At 41.5% G+C, this 19,428-nt stretch overlaps 1 protein-coding gene across 1 annotated transcript in view; it reads left to right on the top strand.

The window, feature by feature from the left end:
- The first annotated feature begins 619 nt into the window (after positions 1–619).
- The window catches only part of RUNDC3B (RUN domain containing 3B), a 51,672-nt gene continuing 32,863 nt past the window's right edge, over positions 620–19,428 (top strand). The window contains exons 1-7 of the mRNA XM_054991561.1: positions 620–723; positions 6,420–6,535; positions 8,636–8,769; positions 10,372–10,457; positions 11,584–11,673; positions 13,087–13,167; positions 14,545–14,713. Coding sequence (XP_054847536.1) covers positions 620–723; positions 6,420–6,535; positions 8,636–8,769; positions 10,372–10,457; positions 11,584–11,673; positions 13,087–13,167; positions 14,545–14,713 — 780 coding nt within the window. The remainder of the gene's footprint in view (positions 724–6,419; positions 6,536–8,635; positions 8,770–10,371; positions 10,458–11,583; positions 11,674–13,086; positions 13,168–14,544; positions 14,714–19,428) is intronic.

The raw sequence follows: 19,428 nt of genomic DNA, 5'->3' as shown, positions 1-19,428 counted from the left end.
AGAGAAGTTATTAGGATTAATGACTCAGGAACACAGAAGCGGGAGGTTATGAGGGTGGCGGTAATGTATGGAGGAGAAGCGACTGCTACAAACTGGGGGCGTGAATTGCTGCCTCATGAGCCGGAGCCGCTCATGCAGCCCTATTATTCCCCCTCACGACCCTCCTGGGCACCCGCTTCAGCTGTGCACCTCCCCTATTGATTCAGCCCCTCCTTTTCCCACGGACTGTTATTTCCGTTAGGTGAGTGCGCACGCCCCCAACGAGGCGCAGCCCGCTTCAGGCCCCGCCCCTCCCGGCCTCTTCTGCCCGGCTATTGGCTGGCGGAGCCGGTGCTCTGCAGTCCCGGCGATTGCGGCTGAGGCGATTTCTAGGTGCAGCCGCGTCGCTTCAGCCTTAGGCTGAAGGGGAGAAACGGAGCCGCCCCCGCAGAGGCGAGCGCCCCTCGCCCACCCCCGTCGGGTGGCCCGCGGCGTTTGCAGCACGGGGTGGGGCGAGGCGAGGCGAATTATCCGGGTTCCCCCGAAGGGAGAGAAGCATCCTCCCTGGCTGCCGCGGGGCTGGAACAAAGGCGCCGCCGGAGCCCCCGCGGCGGGCACCTGCCCTGCTCTCGGCGGGCGGATGGCGTCGTTCGGCCTCGGGGGGCTCAATGCCTCCTCCCGGAGGAAAAGCGTCCAGGCCCGCAACGCCGCCGTCGAGAGGCGGAACCTCATCACTGTCTGCAGGTGAGTGGAGTCCCGGCAGTGCCTACCTACGCAGGCATGGCTGTGGCGTCGCTTTTAATCCGGAATAACTGCCTCCCCGCCCCTCGGCTCCACGCACGGACAGTCGCTCAAAGGGCAAGGGAGATGCTTCAGCCCCCAGAACATGCAGTCAAGGACTGCGTTGCCAACCTCCAGGTGGGGCCTGGAAATCTCGTGGAATTACAGCTGATCTCACAGTGATCAGTTCCCCTGGAGATAATGGCTGCTTTGGAGGGGGGACTCTATGGTACCGCATCCTTGCTGAGCCCCCTCCCCAAACTCCATCATCCCTGGACATTCCCCCCCCCCATTCTCCAGGATTTTCTCCAAGCAGGAGTTGGCAACCCTAAGAGACCGTAGAGAAATAGAGTCCACCGTTCTATCGCCCTAGCTGTGAAGGAGCAACTGTTTCTGTCAGCCGATCTTTAGTGCATGGCCAGAATAGGAAAACCATCCTCTTTCCTTCCCTTTTCTCTTTTCCCCAGTCTGGACAGTGTGCTTATCTTTATTGCCGTCTCCTTAACACCTGTGTAAGAAAACTCTTTTCTAATAAATGAAGGACTATTGCTTATTAGATCAAGTCAGGGTAACCATATCTGAACAGGAAACAGCAAGCATGCTGTCAGATGTGAAAAGTAAGGTCTTGTGACATTTTCCATTCTAGAGTTATATATCTATGGTAGGGGTCTGATGTGTGTGAATTTTTCTGGTTCTCTTTGTTTTGTCACCCCTTGCATCTAGCCTCTATAAATACTAATAGAAATATGCTTATAGACACTGACTTTTCATCTGCTCCCATTGCTATAGAAAGAATGGGCTCTCGCCACCCACTTTTTTTTGAGATGGACTATCTTTTTTCCTACCATGGCTACTAGCTGTTTTGAGAATGGGGGCAGGATTTCTGCGTGGGAAATGGCACACAATTTTCCCTGCCCCGGTGCTGTAGCCCCGTCTTAATATAGAAGAGGACCAAGTTCTGAAAAAATAGACGTGCCCCTGCCTGTTGCTTACTGGCAATGGCCTCAATTATAGTCTGGATTGGAGTGAGAATGGAGAAATGCTGGGAATGGGCATGGTGAATGAAAGTGGATGAGTGAATTGGCCAAGATTGGAATTCTACGTCCATTCCCAGCCCATCACATCTGAGGGCCTATTGCCCTATTTATCACTCATCAGTGATTAGTGCCTTAGCCTCATCACTGAGTAACCATTTTAATGCTCATTTAGTTGGCACAGGAGAGGCTATACTATCAAGGCAGGTATGCCTGGATCACGGCAGCTCTTGTTTTGAGAATGTATCAGTATTGTTGTATGTAATCTGTTACCCATAAGATAGATAGATTCGTTTTATTGCATATGGCCATTGGCCTTCACAATATCAAAACACTCTCAAATATCAGAATAATACATTATCAAATAGTCAGGTGATCAAACACTTCAGAACCACATAAAACACCCTGTTAAAAGACTTTAAAATTAATAAAACCTTCTAAGAACAGTCACATCGAGTCAATGGCTAATACCTTTGCTCTAATCTTCCTAGCAGCTAAAGCAAAAAGCACCAATCTTAATGAAATGGAAGAATCCTTGTCTGAAAGCATCATAACAATCTTATCAGAATCAGACAGGGGATGTAAGGCAAATAGGATCTTAGCTAGGAATTTATTTGTAGGTTCTGCGTATAGAGGGCAAGCCAGGATGTAATGAGGGAGGTCCTTCACTGAATGACCACACATACAAATGTGTTGGTCTACTGGTGTGTTACCCATAATACTAATCTGAACAGCATAAATATGTTGCGTTTTATAAATGAAGAACTGGTCAGTTTAGCAAAGCTGACTGTAGTACATAATACAGTTTCAAGGTGAAAATATATAGTTTGCTTCTACTAGTTTATTTTCCATCTTTCAAAAAACGGAACTACTCAGACTGTGAAATAGTTGCAGATATTTTAACTGAGAAGCAAATCACATGTTTAAAAACAAGCTGCAGCAAAAACAGTAATATGTGATAGTGTCACCCATGCAGGCATCTTTTAATATGAAGTGTCCCTAGGATGATTCTGGCTGAACATCTTGGTCTTCTTCATATTAGGTATGTCTAACTGAAGTTTCTTAATGAGGACAGATGGAGAAAATTGTGGAAGAGTGTGGGGGCTAGGGTTAGTAGAGATTGCTCTCTTCATGTTCTTCAGTGTTCTTAATGGCCTTCCTAGATTCAGTTAGCACCCGCTGCAGAGTTTACCTCTGGGTTGTGCAAAATACATGGACACTATCTTTGCAGTTCTGCGGTGTGATTAATCTTGTCCTAAGTAGATGCACTGGGAAACGAGGATTGATGTACATATGTTGCTTTTTATACTTGTCGTAATCATATAACGATATGATGCACCTAAATGGGTTTTTGACATTGAATTGACAAATGCTAGACAAGCAATGTCGTTAAGACTAGTTCCTTGCTGCTCATATGGTTACAATAGATCATGTAACTTTTCCCTAGCAAAATTAATAAGACATTTGGGCATTTGGTTTTGATTTGGAAAATGGCCTTAAGGGAAAACCCCTCTCCAGGGCCAGCCACTCTTAGGATCTAAAATGGTAGCCCCCAGCAGCTGCTTCTGAGTAGAACAGAAAATGTCAAGAGACTGGATCGTGGGTCTTCTGTGTCCTATCTATTTTGGACCTAAAACTCGGAACGCAAATGGTACTATTATTAGAGCATCTTGTTTAAAATTGCCTTTAATTCAGCTCTGCAGTTCAGAAACAGGACATGGAATGCTTTAGGAACATACATTATATGGTAATATGTTAATTGATTTTATCTTTAATTCAGCTCTTTGTTTTAGGAGCCTATAAAAGCATATAATGGTTTAGGAATACATATTATTTCCCATCAAGACATCTTTCTCAAACATCTTTTATGCCAAACAATTTTAAAGAGGTTTTATGTGTCTATCAAAATGAAGGTAAATAAAATAATGTTCTAGGTAACCTGAAGCACCATGCTGTATGTAACTTGAACTCCACAGAGCAATTGTGTGCCTTACAGAATTCAATTACTATCATTTTCCATGTCCAATTCTCTTCTCTCTGACTTGTCTTTGCCACTTTGTATCCTGTTACTAGTTTGGGTAAAGATACCACAGATTTTTAAAGTTAATATCTAAAATGCTGTAAGAAGTTACTGTTCCAAAAAAAGAAACCTTCATCTTGGTTGCAAATATTAAGATTATAACAACCAGCAAGAATGAGTCTTTATGTAGAAAACCATGATTTAACCTGAGTCTTACAGACTAGTGATTTAAATCAAATCCACCCTGGTTTCAGAGCAATGGTGCATCTCATCTTCTCAGGTTAGTTTTATAGTTATATCAGAAAACTAATGATTTTCTCAAACTAAATTTTAGACATTTGCACCATAGATCTAGATCTTAGATTCTGTTAGCTGATGCTGATTGATGAAATCTTATATGGCACTATAATTAAGCCCTTGCTTAGTGATATGTGGTAAGTAAAAAGGACCCCAGGCAACCATGCAAATCAACAGCACCACTCTTGCACACGAGAGCTCTTTTCTGCCAGAAATGTGTACATACACTGTAGTTACAACTCTACATTATGTTGCCTTGCTAAGGGGAAACAGTGTAGTGCTGTGCTGCTGTATCTTCTGTCTGTCTCATTGAGAGAGAGAATATGAAAACATAGCTGACCTGGCAGCAACAATAGTATGCCTCTATGTTTGCCATATGGGGTAAATGTAGCAGTTCATTAATTGTAGGAATAATGGCTGTTATAAGACAAAGATTGTATCCGCTGGCTTTGAACAGTGGCTTTGGTCTGATTAAATTATATTATGCATATATAATTAGTAAACCGTAGAATATATGAGAAGAGCTTGTGATGTTGCTGGTGACATTTTTTTTTTAACTGAGCACAGACTATTGAAGAAGATAATTGAATATTTTCACAAATTTTTATGGCCTCCTTATCAGACGTGAAAGTAGCAAACGTTATGTAACACTGATTTTTAAAAAACGAGGGAGGATAAAGTGCCTTGTCCAAAAGCTCCTGTGTAAACTTGGAATAAAAGTACGGGTCCTCCTATGGATTGGTTGCACAATGGAAAGTAATGGGAAATAAGTATAACAACAAGGCCAGTTTCTTGATAGTAAGAATTTGTGTGTGTGTGTGTGTAAGAATGTGCATTAGAACTGGTTTTATTTAATTCATAAATCATGTGGAATAATGATTAGCAGTTAAGTGGCCAAATCTGCAGGTGACACCAAATTACTGAGGATGGTAAAAACTAAGCATACTGTGACAACCTCCAAGAGGATTTCCTCAAATATGGTGAGTAACAATGACATGGCAAATAAAGTTCAATGTAAGAGTAAAATATTGTGCATTGAGGGGGGAGAGATGAACTTTACATACTCTCAGATGAGGTGGGGAAGGACAGTGGACTGTCCAGAAGAGAGATCTTTGGGGTTACAGTGAATAGTTCCATGAAATCAACAACTTGGTATACAGTAGCTGTGAGAAACGGCAAATTTTATGCTAGGAATTAGTCATAAACTGACTGAAAATCAAACGGCCAGCATTATAAAGCCCTTGTGATCTATGGTGTGGCTAGATTCGGTGTCAAAAGATACTTCAGAGCTGGAAAAGGTGCAGAAAAAAGCATTCAAAATGATCGAGTTGAAACACCTTCCATATGAGGAAAATCTAAAGAGTTGGAAGCTTCTCAGTTTAGGAAAAAGATGGCTTGGGGCCGTCATGATGGAAGTTGATAAAACTGGATGTTGATTGGCAGTAGATTCAGGACAGACAGAAATACTTTATAATATATACAGCTTTAAAATTGCTAGTGCGGTGATACCTGGATAAACTGGAATGATTTGGGTTTACTCAGGAATCCAGTCTTTGGTATATCCAAATATATCTTGATTTATCTGAGTATGCTGAATATAGCTGAATAATACTGGCAGGGGGTACCAAATCGCACACTCCTATTATCTATATAAAACCAATGGATTGGATTATCATATTTAAGTTAGTCAGTGTTAAAAGTGTAAATAATTATGTTTTAATAAAAAGATAAAGATAAAATGGAAGCAAAGATTCTCTAGTAATATTTTTGTGTGCTGTACCAAGCCCAAAACATTGAGGTGTATCACTTGTCAAGGGGTTAATGATCTGATATAGGAAAGCTAACTCGACACCTAAGGCTTCTTAAGTACACAGCTGTATCTGAACTTGGCCCAACCAGAGCAATCTAGAACAGGTACCTCCATGTTTTGGGAGTGTACCTCTGAACACCAATTGTTGAGATACAACAATAGGAAGATGTTTCAATTTCATGGGTAATTCTGTGAACCTTCTGGGGTATTGCTAGCCTCTGTGGGGAAAGGCTGTTGACTAGAAAGACTACTTATGTGATCCAGCAGAGCTCTTTTGTTCTTAAAACCTTTTATTTCCTTGCATATGGTAGTATGTAAGTAATAATTGCAAACTTTCCTATATCCAAATGTTGAAATTTAGTTAGGTTGAATAAATTATTTAAACAGGGTTATAAAATTCAGTGAGAAATGTATGTTATTGTAAAAACATGCCTTTCCTTAAAATATTGTGTAGTACTGAATGGGCAGACCTAAACAAAATATGCTTCTTCTGCCTTAGGTTTTCAGTCAAGACATTGATTGATCGTTCGTGTTTTGAAACTATTGATGATTCTTCCCCTGAATTTAACAATTTTGCAGCTATTCTGGAACAAATTCTAAGTCACCGCCTTAAAGGTATATAAGTTGTACTTTTGTATATTTTGTGAAAGTGTCTTTTTCCAGTGGTGTATCAGCAATACAAGTATAGATGAGGGTTAACATGTTTTAATTGTAATGGATTTGTTATAAAGATCTGTGAAGAGCCTGGAGAGCACGAACTGAAATTCATAGGACATTCCTTGAGTTATGGATCACAGGCTTGCTTCCCTTAAGGAAGCCATTAGGTTATAAGCTTTAATTTTTTTTTATTTAATTCTTTATTGTAATTTTAGAAAGGGTATGATTAATATTTTCATTAAATGTCAGAAGTGTTTCTATCATATCAAAAAGCTATGTTGGGGGAAATTTCTGTTTTCATTCATATTCGATCATATGCCTGCCCATTATTTCCTATCTGGAAAACTGGTCTATCAGGAGCATCTTTTTTTTCATCAAATGGCGCCAAACTTTCAGTGAACCTAGTCCTCCCCCTTTACTAAAGACACCCCCCCCCAAGTTTCAAGTAAATTGGACAAAGGGGTCCAATTTCAAACCCCTGAAGAAGGAATCCCCCATCCTTGTCTTCATTATATCCTATGGGGGGGGGATGGTGAGCTTTCTGGAGATGTTCTTTAACTAAACGTCCCCCTCAAAAACCACAACAAATGAACAGTTAAAATAAGAACAGTGTAACAACAAAGCAACTTCCCCTCCCACACCCCAGCAAACACAAGTGTTCCTCCCTATCCCAGGAAGAGGAAAATCTAGCAACTGCTAATAATCACAATTAATCAAACCAATATGTAACCCAGATGAGGGTCCAGCATGGAAATCCAAGGTCCAGCCCATAGTCCCCTTACTCCAAGCAAGTTCCAGGCAGGGCCTCCAAAGTAATCCAAGTTCATGAAGAGCAGTGGGAGGGAAATAGCTGCACAGGGTAGCCTGACTAGCCAGAGCCAGCTCTCCTGATCCTTCCCTGGGATCAGATTGGCTGGGAAACATGCCCCTCCCCCCCACCACCCCCTTTCCTGGACAAGCTGCAGGAAACCGAGAACAAGCCTCCCGATTCTGGATTTTTCTGATAATTATCAGATGCAAATGATTGAAGTTGAGAAACTATTGGGAAGCCTTTTTGCCATGTTGGATATTGCTGATTCTATCCAGTAATGGGGAAAAATGACATTTTTATTGGGTCAGTATTGGACTGCACACTGCTAGAAGCCATGGTAGCTAAACTTGGTAATGCTGATATACCCAGAGAACCTCTTCTTTTACAGTGATATGAGGCAGGGCAGGAGTGACTCCTGCTGCTGCTAAGAAGCCAGGGCCTTTCAACTTGAATATCTACTTCTGGATAGAAGTTCTGCCATCCATGCTGTGGTCCAGCTTAGTTTTGGATCACCTGCCAGCCTACTTTTCCATTCTATCACTTTCAAATGTCACCTTTACTTTTGATTGCTCACTGCGCTGACTTCTCCCTCTATATTTTATTTTGTTGGGATGTAGATGTTATATCCACAACTTGTCCACATTGGTCTGTGCCTACACAGTGAGCAGTTAATCCTCAGCACCTTGGGGTGACTCCTTGGAGTGACAGGCAGGCCTAGCAGAGTGCAACAAAGAGTGGTTGCCATTTCCATCTGCAGATTGATGTGGAGAAGCTCTCAGTGCCAAGAAATGGAAATGGCTGGTTGACATTGCATGCTCTGTCATGGGAGCACGTTCATTTCTTCTTTCCAGAGCACAAGCAACTGCTTGTCTCTGTAATTGGCAGCTTAGTTAAGAAGGATAAGGTATTGAGTTTGCTTGTGGTGCAGTTGCTGTAGGGGGCACTTGCTTTAGCATCTGTGCTGTCTTATGAAATACCTGCAGGAAGTAGCAGTGTGAATTTCCGTTCTACATCTATGTGCTATTGCAGAATGATGTCTCCTTCAGGCAGGATGCATCAGCAACTTTTGGACTGTGCTGATCCTTGACTTTCAAATTGTAGTTAGCAGTACAAAAACTATGCCACATAGTCTTACTTGCTTTCTATCACAGTAACCCATTCCCAACTATAGGCATGTATTTTTGATCACTTTAATATATATATTAATGTTAATGTTTTCTCCCTTTTTCTTTCCACAACTGGTTTAGGTCAGATATCCTGGTTTGGCTATGAAAGCCCGCGCAGCTTCTGGGATTATATTAAGGTGGCTTGCCGTAAAGTTTCACACAACTGCATCTGCAGCATTGAGAATATGGAAAATGTCAGTTCTTCAAGAGCTAAGGTGAGAAGGCACATTCATTTTTAAACGTCATACTCCACAGTACATACAGTACAGATGATGCCTCACTGTTGAAGTAAAATGGCTGTGACGGTGTTGATTAAGGCATGCAACAGTTGTCTGTGATTGCTGCCGTAGAAAAATACTGTCAACAGGCAAACTTAGTGAACTTGAAATCTCACACTGTATGTATCATTTGGTTGAGCCTAATAAAGGTATTATGTGAATTGTGTTTTGTAATATACCACCTGATTTATTTTTTAATTCACTTACAGTGGTGAACTATAGAAATAGAACTTGTATATAATGTTGCTATTTTAACAAAGTCCTGTAGATTTAATACTGTTACTAAAATGCTGTATTCAGTTTGCTTCAATCCTAGAGACTGAGAAACACAGTTGCTGATCTAGCTTCTGATATTATCACATGCTCTATTGGGCTGTACTCCTCAGGAGTCAGGCAGTCATGTGACTGGCTGGCCTCATGGGTGCCGAGTGGCAAGGGCCTGGGGCTAGATGCTATAGGCTGATGCTAGATGCTATAGATTGATGCTGAAACACAGGGCTTGCACCTAATGGACCAAGTGATCCAGCAGTACAGCTCTCTTGAGCCTAGGCTTGAATAGGCTGAGAGCTAATCTGGCTCAGCTACATCTGCTGGCAGGTGTTGGAGCTCAGGAAGCTGTATGAGGCTATGGCCAGGATCCTACGAGAAAGTATTACAGTCAGTGCTTTGTTCTGAGGCTGCAGGGAAGTGGCATTCTGCCAGCCTTGCACTTTGCCTCCTTTGTACTACTTTACTGCTGCTGTTCGTTCAGCATGGAAAAGGATTTTGAGGGCCTATGGACCTGGGTACGTGTCCTGCCTGATGGGGGCCTAGTGGTGGTTTCTGAGGCATGTGGCAAGGACTCGCTCTCAGGCTCTGGCAGGGTGGTTCCTGGCTCTGCTGGTGCATGGTCAGCCAGTACCTCTGCAGTGTCAGGTCCTGCTGGCCCTTCTGGCTCCCTGGCCCAGGTTCCTCAGGCTCCTCCTGTTAGTCCTCCAGGTTAGAGTCACTGGGCTGCTCCAAGGGTTGGTACGAGGGGATAATGACAGATAGCACTGATGGAAATTGCTCCTCCAGAGAGTTTGTTAATTTCATCTTCACCTCCAGAAAGGGGAGGTGAAATTGACAGAGTCTTTAGGGAGGCTAAGATGAAAAGAACAAACCCTCTGAGGAGCTCCCTCTCCTGGCTCTGCCTTTTTATGGTGTAAAGAGGTGAAATTGACAGAGCCTTTGATGCTGTCTTTTTAAACTATGCTTCCCAGCTAACATTTCGTCTCCCTACACCTGAGCATCCCCATGTAAGATGTCTCATGTAGAGAGGCTGAGTGCTCAGCGGCTGTTCAGCTTGGTCTACATTCCCTTTGTGTATCTATTCTCTATCTACATTTACTTAACAACTTGTATTGTATTGATCCTATTGGATTACACTGTGTAATCCTCCTTGAGTCTCAGTGAGAAAGATGGACTATAAATTATGTAAATTTTTTAAAAATTCCTTGATACTACTTAAAATCGTTTAATCTTAAAAGGTATCATTGATGCCATTTTTTTTTCTTTCAGGGAAGAGCCTGGATTAGGGTAGCACTAATGGAAAAACACTTGTCTGAATATATTTCTACAGCTTTGAGAGACTTCAAAACAACCAGGTGTTTTATGTCCTTTGTTTACTAAAATATTAAAGCGGGCTTCAACTCTTCTTATAATTCTTTTGCTACTTGTTCAAACATTGGGCTTGAGTTATCAAATAAAAATCTCTTCTTTTTTGTAAAGTCACGAAATTTTATATGATGGCAAAGAGTTTAGCAAATGTTAGTTAATACAACTTATTTTGGAATAACTCTTTACTTAGCACTGGAGTAGTCAACATGTTTAAATAGCATTGCTTTATATGCTGAAACCCTCAACAAAAAAAAGCTCATTATTATTACAACATGGCATACTAGGAAGGCATCCCCAAGCACACTGTATGCATTCTTGAGTGTTGTTTGTAAAATAATCATACAGAACGAGAACTCGAGTTTTGGTCTTAGATATACCTAATTCAAATGAATTTGCAGAAGAGTTCATAAGTATATAACCAGAACTGGATATTCTATTTGGACCATTACTGAATAAATAATTTCTACCTGTAAGTTTGAGGTTGGCAGTATCAGAGCTGGTCATTGTTTCCCATTCCTTAATAACAGCCAGATTAAATGATTGTAATATATATTATATGGAGCTGCCTTTGAAGACTGTCTGGAAATTTCATGTGATACAAAATGTGGCTTCTGGGAATATAATGGAGGCCTGCCACTTCTAAACATAGACAAAATAATTCATCAGCTGCATTGCCTTCCTGTTTGTTTCTGGACTTAGTTCGAAGTGATGGTTTTGACTTTTCAGTGTCTAGGATCCAGGGCTGGCTCAAATCATTCTACCTTCCCAGTCACCTTCCTCAAGACTTGGGCATCCTCATTTCATATCACCCTAGTGACAAAGGCAGCAACACATGGGCAGATCCTCCTACCACACCAACCCTGGGTGACTCCAGAGGCAACACTTTTTTAGCCTGCCCTGGACCCAGGTAATGGTAGCATGGAGTGGGGAGAGCACTTCTTGCAGTTCCAGAAGCAGCAACGTGGGAGGGGGGTTACTTTTATCACTGCCACTCTGATGAATCTAAGGCAGACTCCGAGGCATCACCTTTGCTTAGTTTTAGTAACTTGCGTGATAGGAGTGATAGATACCGGACTCTAATTATTTGAATTGGAAATAAATGTATTCTTTCAGAAGATTCTATGATGATGGAGCAATCGTAATGGGAGAAGAAGCAAACATGCTCGCTGGTATGCTCTTGGGCCTCAATGCTATTGATTTCAGGTATCCCTTTTTATTAACCTGGATTTAAGTCCTAATTTTTTCTTTATAAAGGATTAATCAGGGAACAGGAGGAAAATCTGGTTTGATTGCTGGTTGTAATTCATAAAACTCATAAGTGTTAAATTAAAGGATTGGGGAGGGAGGAAGGATCCTCCAACCCTTGACTGGTAGCTAGCCACCCAACAAGACAAATAGCTCTTGCTCTTGATGACTGCACTCCTTGCGAGAGGCAGGAACTGACCAATAGGCGTTCACAATTGCAGCATGCCCTAAGAGGTTTAGGTAGGACGCCTCTGGCAATCCACTCCAGACTATCCAGAAGGGGAACTAGGTACTCCCAACCCCCTTCCCCTCTCTTTCTGAGGCTGGCTAGGTGACCTCTTAGGACTGACTGTGCCGGGAGGGTGGGACAGTTTCTCTTCCTTTAAATTTGGATTATTATTATATAGATAACTGTTTTAGATCAAAGAACAGATGCGAAAGTGGAAATGTTCTTCAAGAACATTTCATTCCTCTTAATGACTACTTGCAGCCTAGTTTAAGTAGCATCTGAGCAGTCTTGAATGAAGCTTCTGTTGCTCATTCCATAGTTAGGTCACTTGTCGGCTCTGCTGAAACTATGTGTCACTGTTTTGCCTTCATGTCCATTGTACGAGACTTGTATTGCAATATAGCTGTATGATTTGTTTGTATAAACTTGCAGTTCTTTAATATGGTGAAACCATGTGAAAGCAGCATGAATGGCCTTTTGGGAAAGGAGCAGCCTGACTTGGAATGTTCTCTCCTTCATTATTCAGGAAGTAGGGTTTGTTTAATGAATTTAGACAAGGAAGACTATTGGGTTGGAGTTAACCAGCTTTTACATTAGTAAAAAAGGGAGGAAGGGGTCCCCTTTGACCACCAAAAAGATTATTCTGGGGATCATGAGACCTGCATGGGCAAAAGCTGTGTGCATTGGGGGTTGATAGTACGGCGAGGAATTAAAAAGCTGGCTGGATTCAGCCCATTATCTCCTCAAATGATGCTCCTCTACTCTTCCCTCTTTGTAAATTTATATGTTACAGTCTTAAGTACTGAATATAAAAGCTCAATCACAGATTTCTCTGCAACCTGCAAATAAAAGGCACTCTTTGTTTTCTGAGAAATACAGAACGAAATGTTAGTATGCAGCAATAAGTAGTTTTCCTACAACTTCGCTTAAGTAGGGATTTTAGATCAAAGTATTATCAAGTTGTATACTTTACCCTAAAAAAAGTTGAACTCTGTCTTGATGCATGCAATATAAATATATTGCAAAACCACGAAGTTTTGCTTGGAAGTAAAATAACTGGTAATTCAGTTTCAATTATCTAGGTTCTAGACAACTGAAAACCTCGGCAACTGAAAACTGTTACTGTTGTTTTGCATTGTCAGCTTCTGTCTTAAAGGAGAAGGCCTGGATGGTAATTATCCAGCTGTGATAGACTACACACCTTACCTGAAGTTCACCCAAAGGTATATTTTTACTCCCAAAGCTTCATCTTGGGTTCAAGCTTTAGCATTACAGCTGGTTGGCTTTCCTCTTGCTTATCATCAGTGATCAATGGAATGTGCTCCTTTTACTTTGTCTTTGGGCTTGGTGAGTTGTAAAGGAATTAGGTCTGGAACTCTAGCCTACATTGAAACGTTCCTTCTTAAAGCCTAATTTTATGCATGTTTACATATTTTGAGATAAGGTGAACCCCTGAGAAAGCTCAGCTTTTTTGAATGGCAGTGGAGCCCAACTGCAGTTAGTTTCCCTCAAAAAGATAGCATGACAGCTTTTAAGCAGTCTGCTGGTGGTGGTGGAGAGTGCCATCAAGTCATAGCTGGCTTATGGTGACCCCTGGTGGAGTTTTCGTGGCAAGAGACTAACAGAAGTGGCTTGCCATTGCTTGCCTCTGCAACTCTGGTCTTTGTTGGAAGTCTCCCGTCCAATTACTAACCAAAGGCTGACCCTACTTAGCTTCTGAAATCTGAGATCAGGCTCTCCTGGGCTATCCAAGTCAGGGCAAACAGTCTCCTAATGGAAGCAAAAAGGTACTGAGGAACTTAGGGCAACTCCATTTATAGGTGTAATGATGTAAAATTTTCTAGTAATCTAGGCAGTGGTCGGGCAGAACTTGACAGTGAGGATATAGGACTTGATGGCTGTATAAAGAGACCAAAAACGTTTATGTTCAAAGTACATTAGAGAAGATCAAATTCTAGTCTATTTTTATTTGCAATCCAGGTTTGTAAACCTTAGTTTAAACCATGTAAATATCTCATAGAATTTTAAAACATTTCTGACCTTGTGATGTGCTGTATAGATTCTAATCAGAAGTCTATGTGGCATAGAACCTTTCTAACACTTGTATGCAAAATATGTAATTAAAACCTGCTGCAGGTTAACCATGTTTAATGTTTTCTTGGCTGAACATTAACAAAGCTTTTTCTTTTAAATATCATTGCTAATAAAGTACTTTTAAAAAGGCACCATACATAATAAAAGTTAGTATGCAGTTTCTTGCCTTTAATGGTATTTCAAAGCGTTGCTGGTTGGTAGAATCTATGCTGTGCTGTGTGCTCAAGGTTCTAGGTGAATCACAAGCATTTCCAGGCTTTTAGGATGCAAGAGACTTCTGCTTGAGACCATGGATCACTGTTAGTGAGTGCAGAGAACATAGTTGGTACCTCTTCACCAGGCTGTCTTCAGTGTGGTGGTCAGTGTGTATGAAATGAAGAGATTGTGAAATTGTATCCATGATTACTTCTTTGAGAAGAGCTGCATTTGATTTCTAAAACAGTTCAGAGATTTTTCAGCTAAATTTTGTAGCAGGTTGCTTTTAGCTTTAAAAATTTGTCCCTCAGTTCTGACAGCATCAGTAGTGACGAAGAAGAGCTAAGAACACTGGGCAGTAGCGGCAGTGAAAGCAGCACTCCAGAAAATATTGGTCCTCCTTTTTTCATGGATGAAAACAGCTGGTACAATAAATGCAAAAGAGTGGAACAGAAATATCATCTTACATTGGAACAGAAGGTAAAACCTCCATTAAGCTAAAAGGGGCTGAAAATGTGTGGTTTTGACATGTGCTAATAACAAAAGAAGACTTCGCAAATTTAATTTCAGATTTTATTTTATTTATATACAAAATTTAGACTGCACGTTTCTCCTATCATCAAGACCACCACAGTAGCTAACAGATTAAAAACATACTTAATAAAAACAAGTTTAAAAACCATTAAAATTGAGCTAAAATATACATACAGAAACATAAATAACAATAATTAAATCGTAGGGCAGGAAGACGGGATCACTGAAGCAATGCCAGAAAAAACAAAAAGAAGACAGCTTTCTCTAGAGGGAGAGTTCCAAAGTTTTGGTGCCATGACCAAGAAGGTCTTCACCTGAGTTATCACCTGTCTAATCTCAGAAGGGAGGAGTATTCTCAGAAGATGACCTAATCAGTTGGGTAGTTTGTAAGAGAGTAGAGGGTTCTTCGGATATGATGGTCTCAAGCCATATAGGGCTTTAAAGATCAACACTAGCACCCTGAATTGTGCCCAGAAACAATTTGGGATCCAGTGTAGATGGGCCAAGACTGGAGTGATATGGTCCTACATCCTATTCCAGTCAACATCTTGGCTACAGCATTTTGCATCAGTAGAAGTTTCTGAACACTTTTCAAGGGCAGCTCCGGGTCGAGTGCATTGCAGTAATCTAATCTTGGTGTGCACAACAGTGGCCAGATCAAAGCAGGTAAAAGGCGCTCCTGGCCACAACTGCCACCTGCTTACCCAGCATTAAGGTGGGGTGCAAGAGCACCCCCAAACAATTGTTTCTTCAAAGGTAGTGTGGTACTATCCAGAATAGATCATACCTTACATCAGCCCTTCAGCTCACCAGTACCACTTGTCAGGATTAAACTTTTGTTTATTAGCCTGCATCCAGAACTGTTCCCAGGCACCAGCTGAGAGTTTCTGCAACCTCTCTGGGATCTGCCAGAAGCATGAGAGAGAGCTGAGTGTCATCTGCATATTGGTGACAATCCAGTCTAAACATCTGAATGACCCACACAGTGGTTCCTTGTAGATGTTGAAAAGCATAGGGGACAAGATGGAGTTTTGTGATTCCCCACAGGGTAAAGCGCTGAGCAGCAGTCTCTCCCCCCCCCCCCCCCGCACCACCTTCTGAAACCTACTTTCCTGATAGGGCCAGAACCAGCGTAAAATGGAGTCTCCAAGTGCCAGTCCAGAAGGATACCATGATCAATTGTATCAGAAGCTGTGGAGAGGTTCAGGATAATCAATAGAGTTATGCTCTGTTTATTTCCCAGTACAGGTCATCCTCCAGGGTGATCAAGGCTTTTCCAGTTCTATAACCAGACCTGGATTTGAAAGGATCCAAACAATCCATTACATTCAGGAATGCTTAAAGCTGTTCAGTCACCTTGTTCAATAATGAAACATTTGAGACTGGTTGATAGTTATTGAAATCTCCTGGGTCCAGGGTAGCTGTCTTTAGTAGTGGACAGATCACAGTCTGTTTCAAAGCTGGGGTGACCACCCCTTGGCAAAAAAGGTGTAACTATCTCTCTGACCCAGTCACCCATCCCCTCTCTCCTTTAAGTAGCTGGAAAGAGCAAGGGTCATACAAGCAGATGATAGGCCTCAGACCTCCAAGGACCATGTCTGTGTCCTCAGACTGAATAAAATGATATGTTTCCCAAACAGCTGGACATGTTGGTATCACAGCACCACGTGATGTTCCCTTGCCTCCATCCAGGGCCCAAATTCTTCAGAAGGGCAAGGCGAGTCTCCTTTCGGTTCCAAAGCCTGGAACCCAGAGGATCCCTTTCTTTTGAACATGGCAAAGCTGCCAGAATAACCCATGCTGGATCCCAAGGGGGCCTTCCTCAGAAATTAAGACCTGACCTGACCTCTGCTCTTAGCTCTTTGCTGGCTATTTTTTGGCATCTGAAAAGCTGGAAAACTGGAAAAGACATTCTTGACCCACACACCTCAAATTCTGTATGCTCCCTAGTCCCTTCATCTCTTGCTTCTGATCTGCTGGACATATTTGGAAACCGGAGTTTCCCAAAACCCAGGTTGTCTTCTGCATCCGCCAGTAGCTAGCTACATGAGGGGACTAAAACACTCAGTCTTTTCTTTGGCTTGACAAGCACTCCAAATCTTCCTCCACTTCTACTCTAATTTCATGGGCTGTGCACATTGAAGCTCTTGAAAAGTCTGCCTCTTCCATTCTGCCTGGACTATTCACCCTGACTACTCAAAATAACAACTACGCTATGGGGGATAAAAAATGCAGATATCTTCGCAGTAAAGTCGAAGTTATATGTTTAGTTAAGATACGGGTAATACGGAAGAGTTATTGATTAGGTAACGAGCTTAAAGAAATTCTGTAAAATGTTTAAATGGTATGTCTCCCTCTGTTTTCATGTGCAGTATTAGTTTTTTGTTTCTATGTTTTTGTTTTTCGATGTGAACTTTTGTTTGTCATTTGTTGCAATAAAAAGGGAAAAAATAACGCTATCAGACTTGAGAGAATTTACTGCCAGTAGGTTCTTTACTTGTGAATAAGAGATCTTGATCCCACATCTGCTGCTACATGTGGCTTTCCTTTGCCCTCACTGCAGAGCCTAAACTCTTCAGAAGGGCAAGGTGTGTGGCCTTTTGATTCCAAAACCTGGAACTGAGAGGAGCCCTTTCCTTTCATACCAGGCAAAGCCATGAGAATAACTGATGCTGGGTCCCAAGGTGATCTTACTCAGAAACACAGACTACTGCTTAGTAATAGAAATCTTTATTAATTAATGTAATGATTTCAAGAAATGGGTGCATGTATCTTTAAATGCTTGGTTTGAGCTAGGTGAAGAGTGGGGGTGAAAGAGGAATGAGTGAGCTATATGATTGGTTGACTGAGATTGTGGGTGGAGTGAATGCGGTTTAGACTGGGAGAGAGAGAGCATAGTGGGAGGGAGTCAGAAGAAAGCAGGCTAGCTGTGTGCTGCCTGAGTATATTGGAGGATTTATGAGAGAAATATAACCTGTGTGGAACCTGAACTGAGAATGTTTGTGAAAGGACACTCAGTCAGGGAAAGGGAGGCCAGCTGTGTGCTGCCTGAGCAGGTTTAATATTTCTGTGAATAGGAGTCAGAAGAAAGCAGGCTAGCTATGTGCTGCCTGAGGAGTTTTTAGCGTTTCTGTGAGAGAAATATTGAGTTAGAGAAAGAGGCTAACTGTGTGTGAAGCCTTAGAAGAGATCTCAGCAGATATTTAACCAGTAAAACGATAAACTAGTTGCCCTAAATACAGTTGGTACCATGAGGTCAGTTGGTAGTTTACAGCATACAGCAATTGGTTGAGTAATAGCAAAGTGTTCAGGCCAATAGTATGTAAGCCTTAGTGGAGATGCAGGAGGTGTCTCCTAAGAAGATCCATAGTCCGAAGAGCTTTTTTCTTTTTACATTTGACTCCTGCTAAGTTACAGATTTCTAGCTGCCATACTATATAACCAGTGTTAACTATTGGAATACCTTGCTTTAAGAAATCTTCTGGAATTGTCACATCACTGCTCCTTTCTTCCACCTCTCAACGCTAAAATTAATTTGTGCTGGTTTCCTAACTGAAGGGCATTGATAACAAGGAACAAGAGTGTCTCAGAACAGGTGTGTCTCGTTAAGAGATCTGAGCATTTGGTTCCAACTTAACTCTTAGATGGAATAGGGCTCTCTTGCATCACAACCACCCTAAAGGTGTTCAACACCACCTCTGTTAGCTTAGGCAGGAAGACTGTTAGGCAGCTGGGTGGGCTGTACCACCAACAGAATATCAATCTTGTCTCTCAGTCCCAACATTAGATATACAGTCTCAAACTGGAAGAGTCCTAGATGGGGTACTGTGCTAAGGGGATAGAATCTTTATAGGCTACACTGGTAAACTCCTCCTAGCTTGCCAGACCTGTACTGATGTATCCCCAGGTACTCTGGAGGGCAGAATTATCTTTGTGAGACTCCTCAAACAGAAGAGGCAGCATACACATTTTCTAAATAATAGTGGCAGGAAAGGGTGATCATTTTGTGTCTTGTGTATTTAGTATTATGTAATATCATGCTGATATCTGTAGTAACGTTTATCACATTATTATAATCTAGCATGTAAATTAAAACCAACACAGACTGACATTATTAAATGCATATCATATTTTGCTTGAGGGTAAACTTGTAAGCACTATTATTAATATAATATTTATTTATTTATTCAATTTGTAGACCACTCTCCCTGCAAGCAGGCTCAGAGCAGATCGTATCAGTTTAAAAATGCAGAAATAAACAATTAAAACTGGTAGCATAAAAAGAGCAGTTGCCAATTTCACACCCGATTCACAACTATGAATTGATCACTTGGTTTCCCTGAAGACTGGCAACCTGTAAACATTTGTCTATTTGTCCATTTTTTTAGTCTTCTCTACTTGCAGTTTTCATAGTAACATGCCTATATTAAAGGTATTAATTTCTAGTGACCTTAGTATACTTCTCTATGTTCAGTCCCTTGTCCTGCTTATGGAGTTTTTCTTCCTTAGAATTATTGTTCTGATCTGTACAGATTTGCATGTTCCCTTATCATTAAGTAGAACCAGTATACTGTACTTCAGTGACTACCAAATGTGAGCAAGCTCATCAAGATACTTTTTTTCAAAACAAATGGGGAATCTATTAATGTTAACACTTCTTG

This window comes from Eublepharis macularius, chromosome 11, assembly GCF_028583425.1.
Source record: "Eublepharis macularius isolate TG4126 chromosome 11, MPM_Emac_v1.0, whole genome shotgun sequence".
In the NCBI taxonomy this organism is placed as follows: domain Eukaryota; kingdom Metazoa; phylum Chordata; class Lepidosauria; order Squamata; family Eublepharidae; genus Eublepharis; species Eublepharis macularius.
This window is presented reverse-complemented; position numbering and strand designations above follow the sequence as displayed.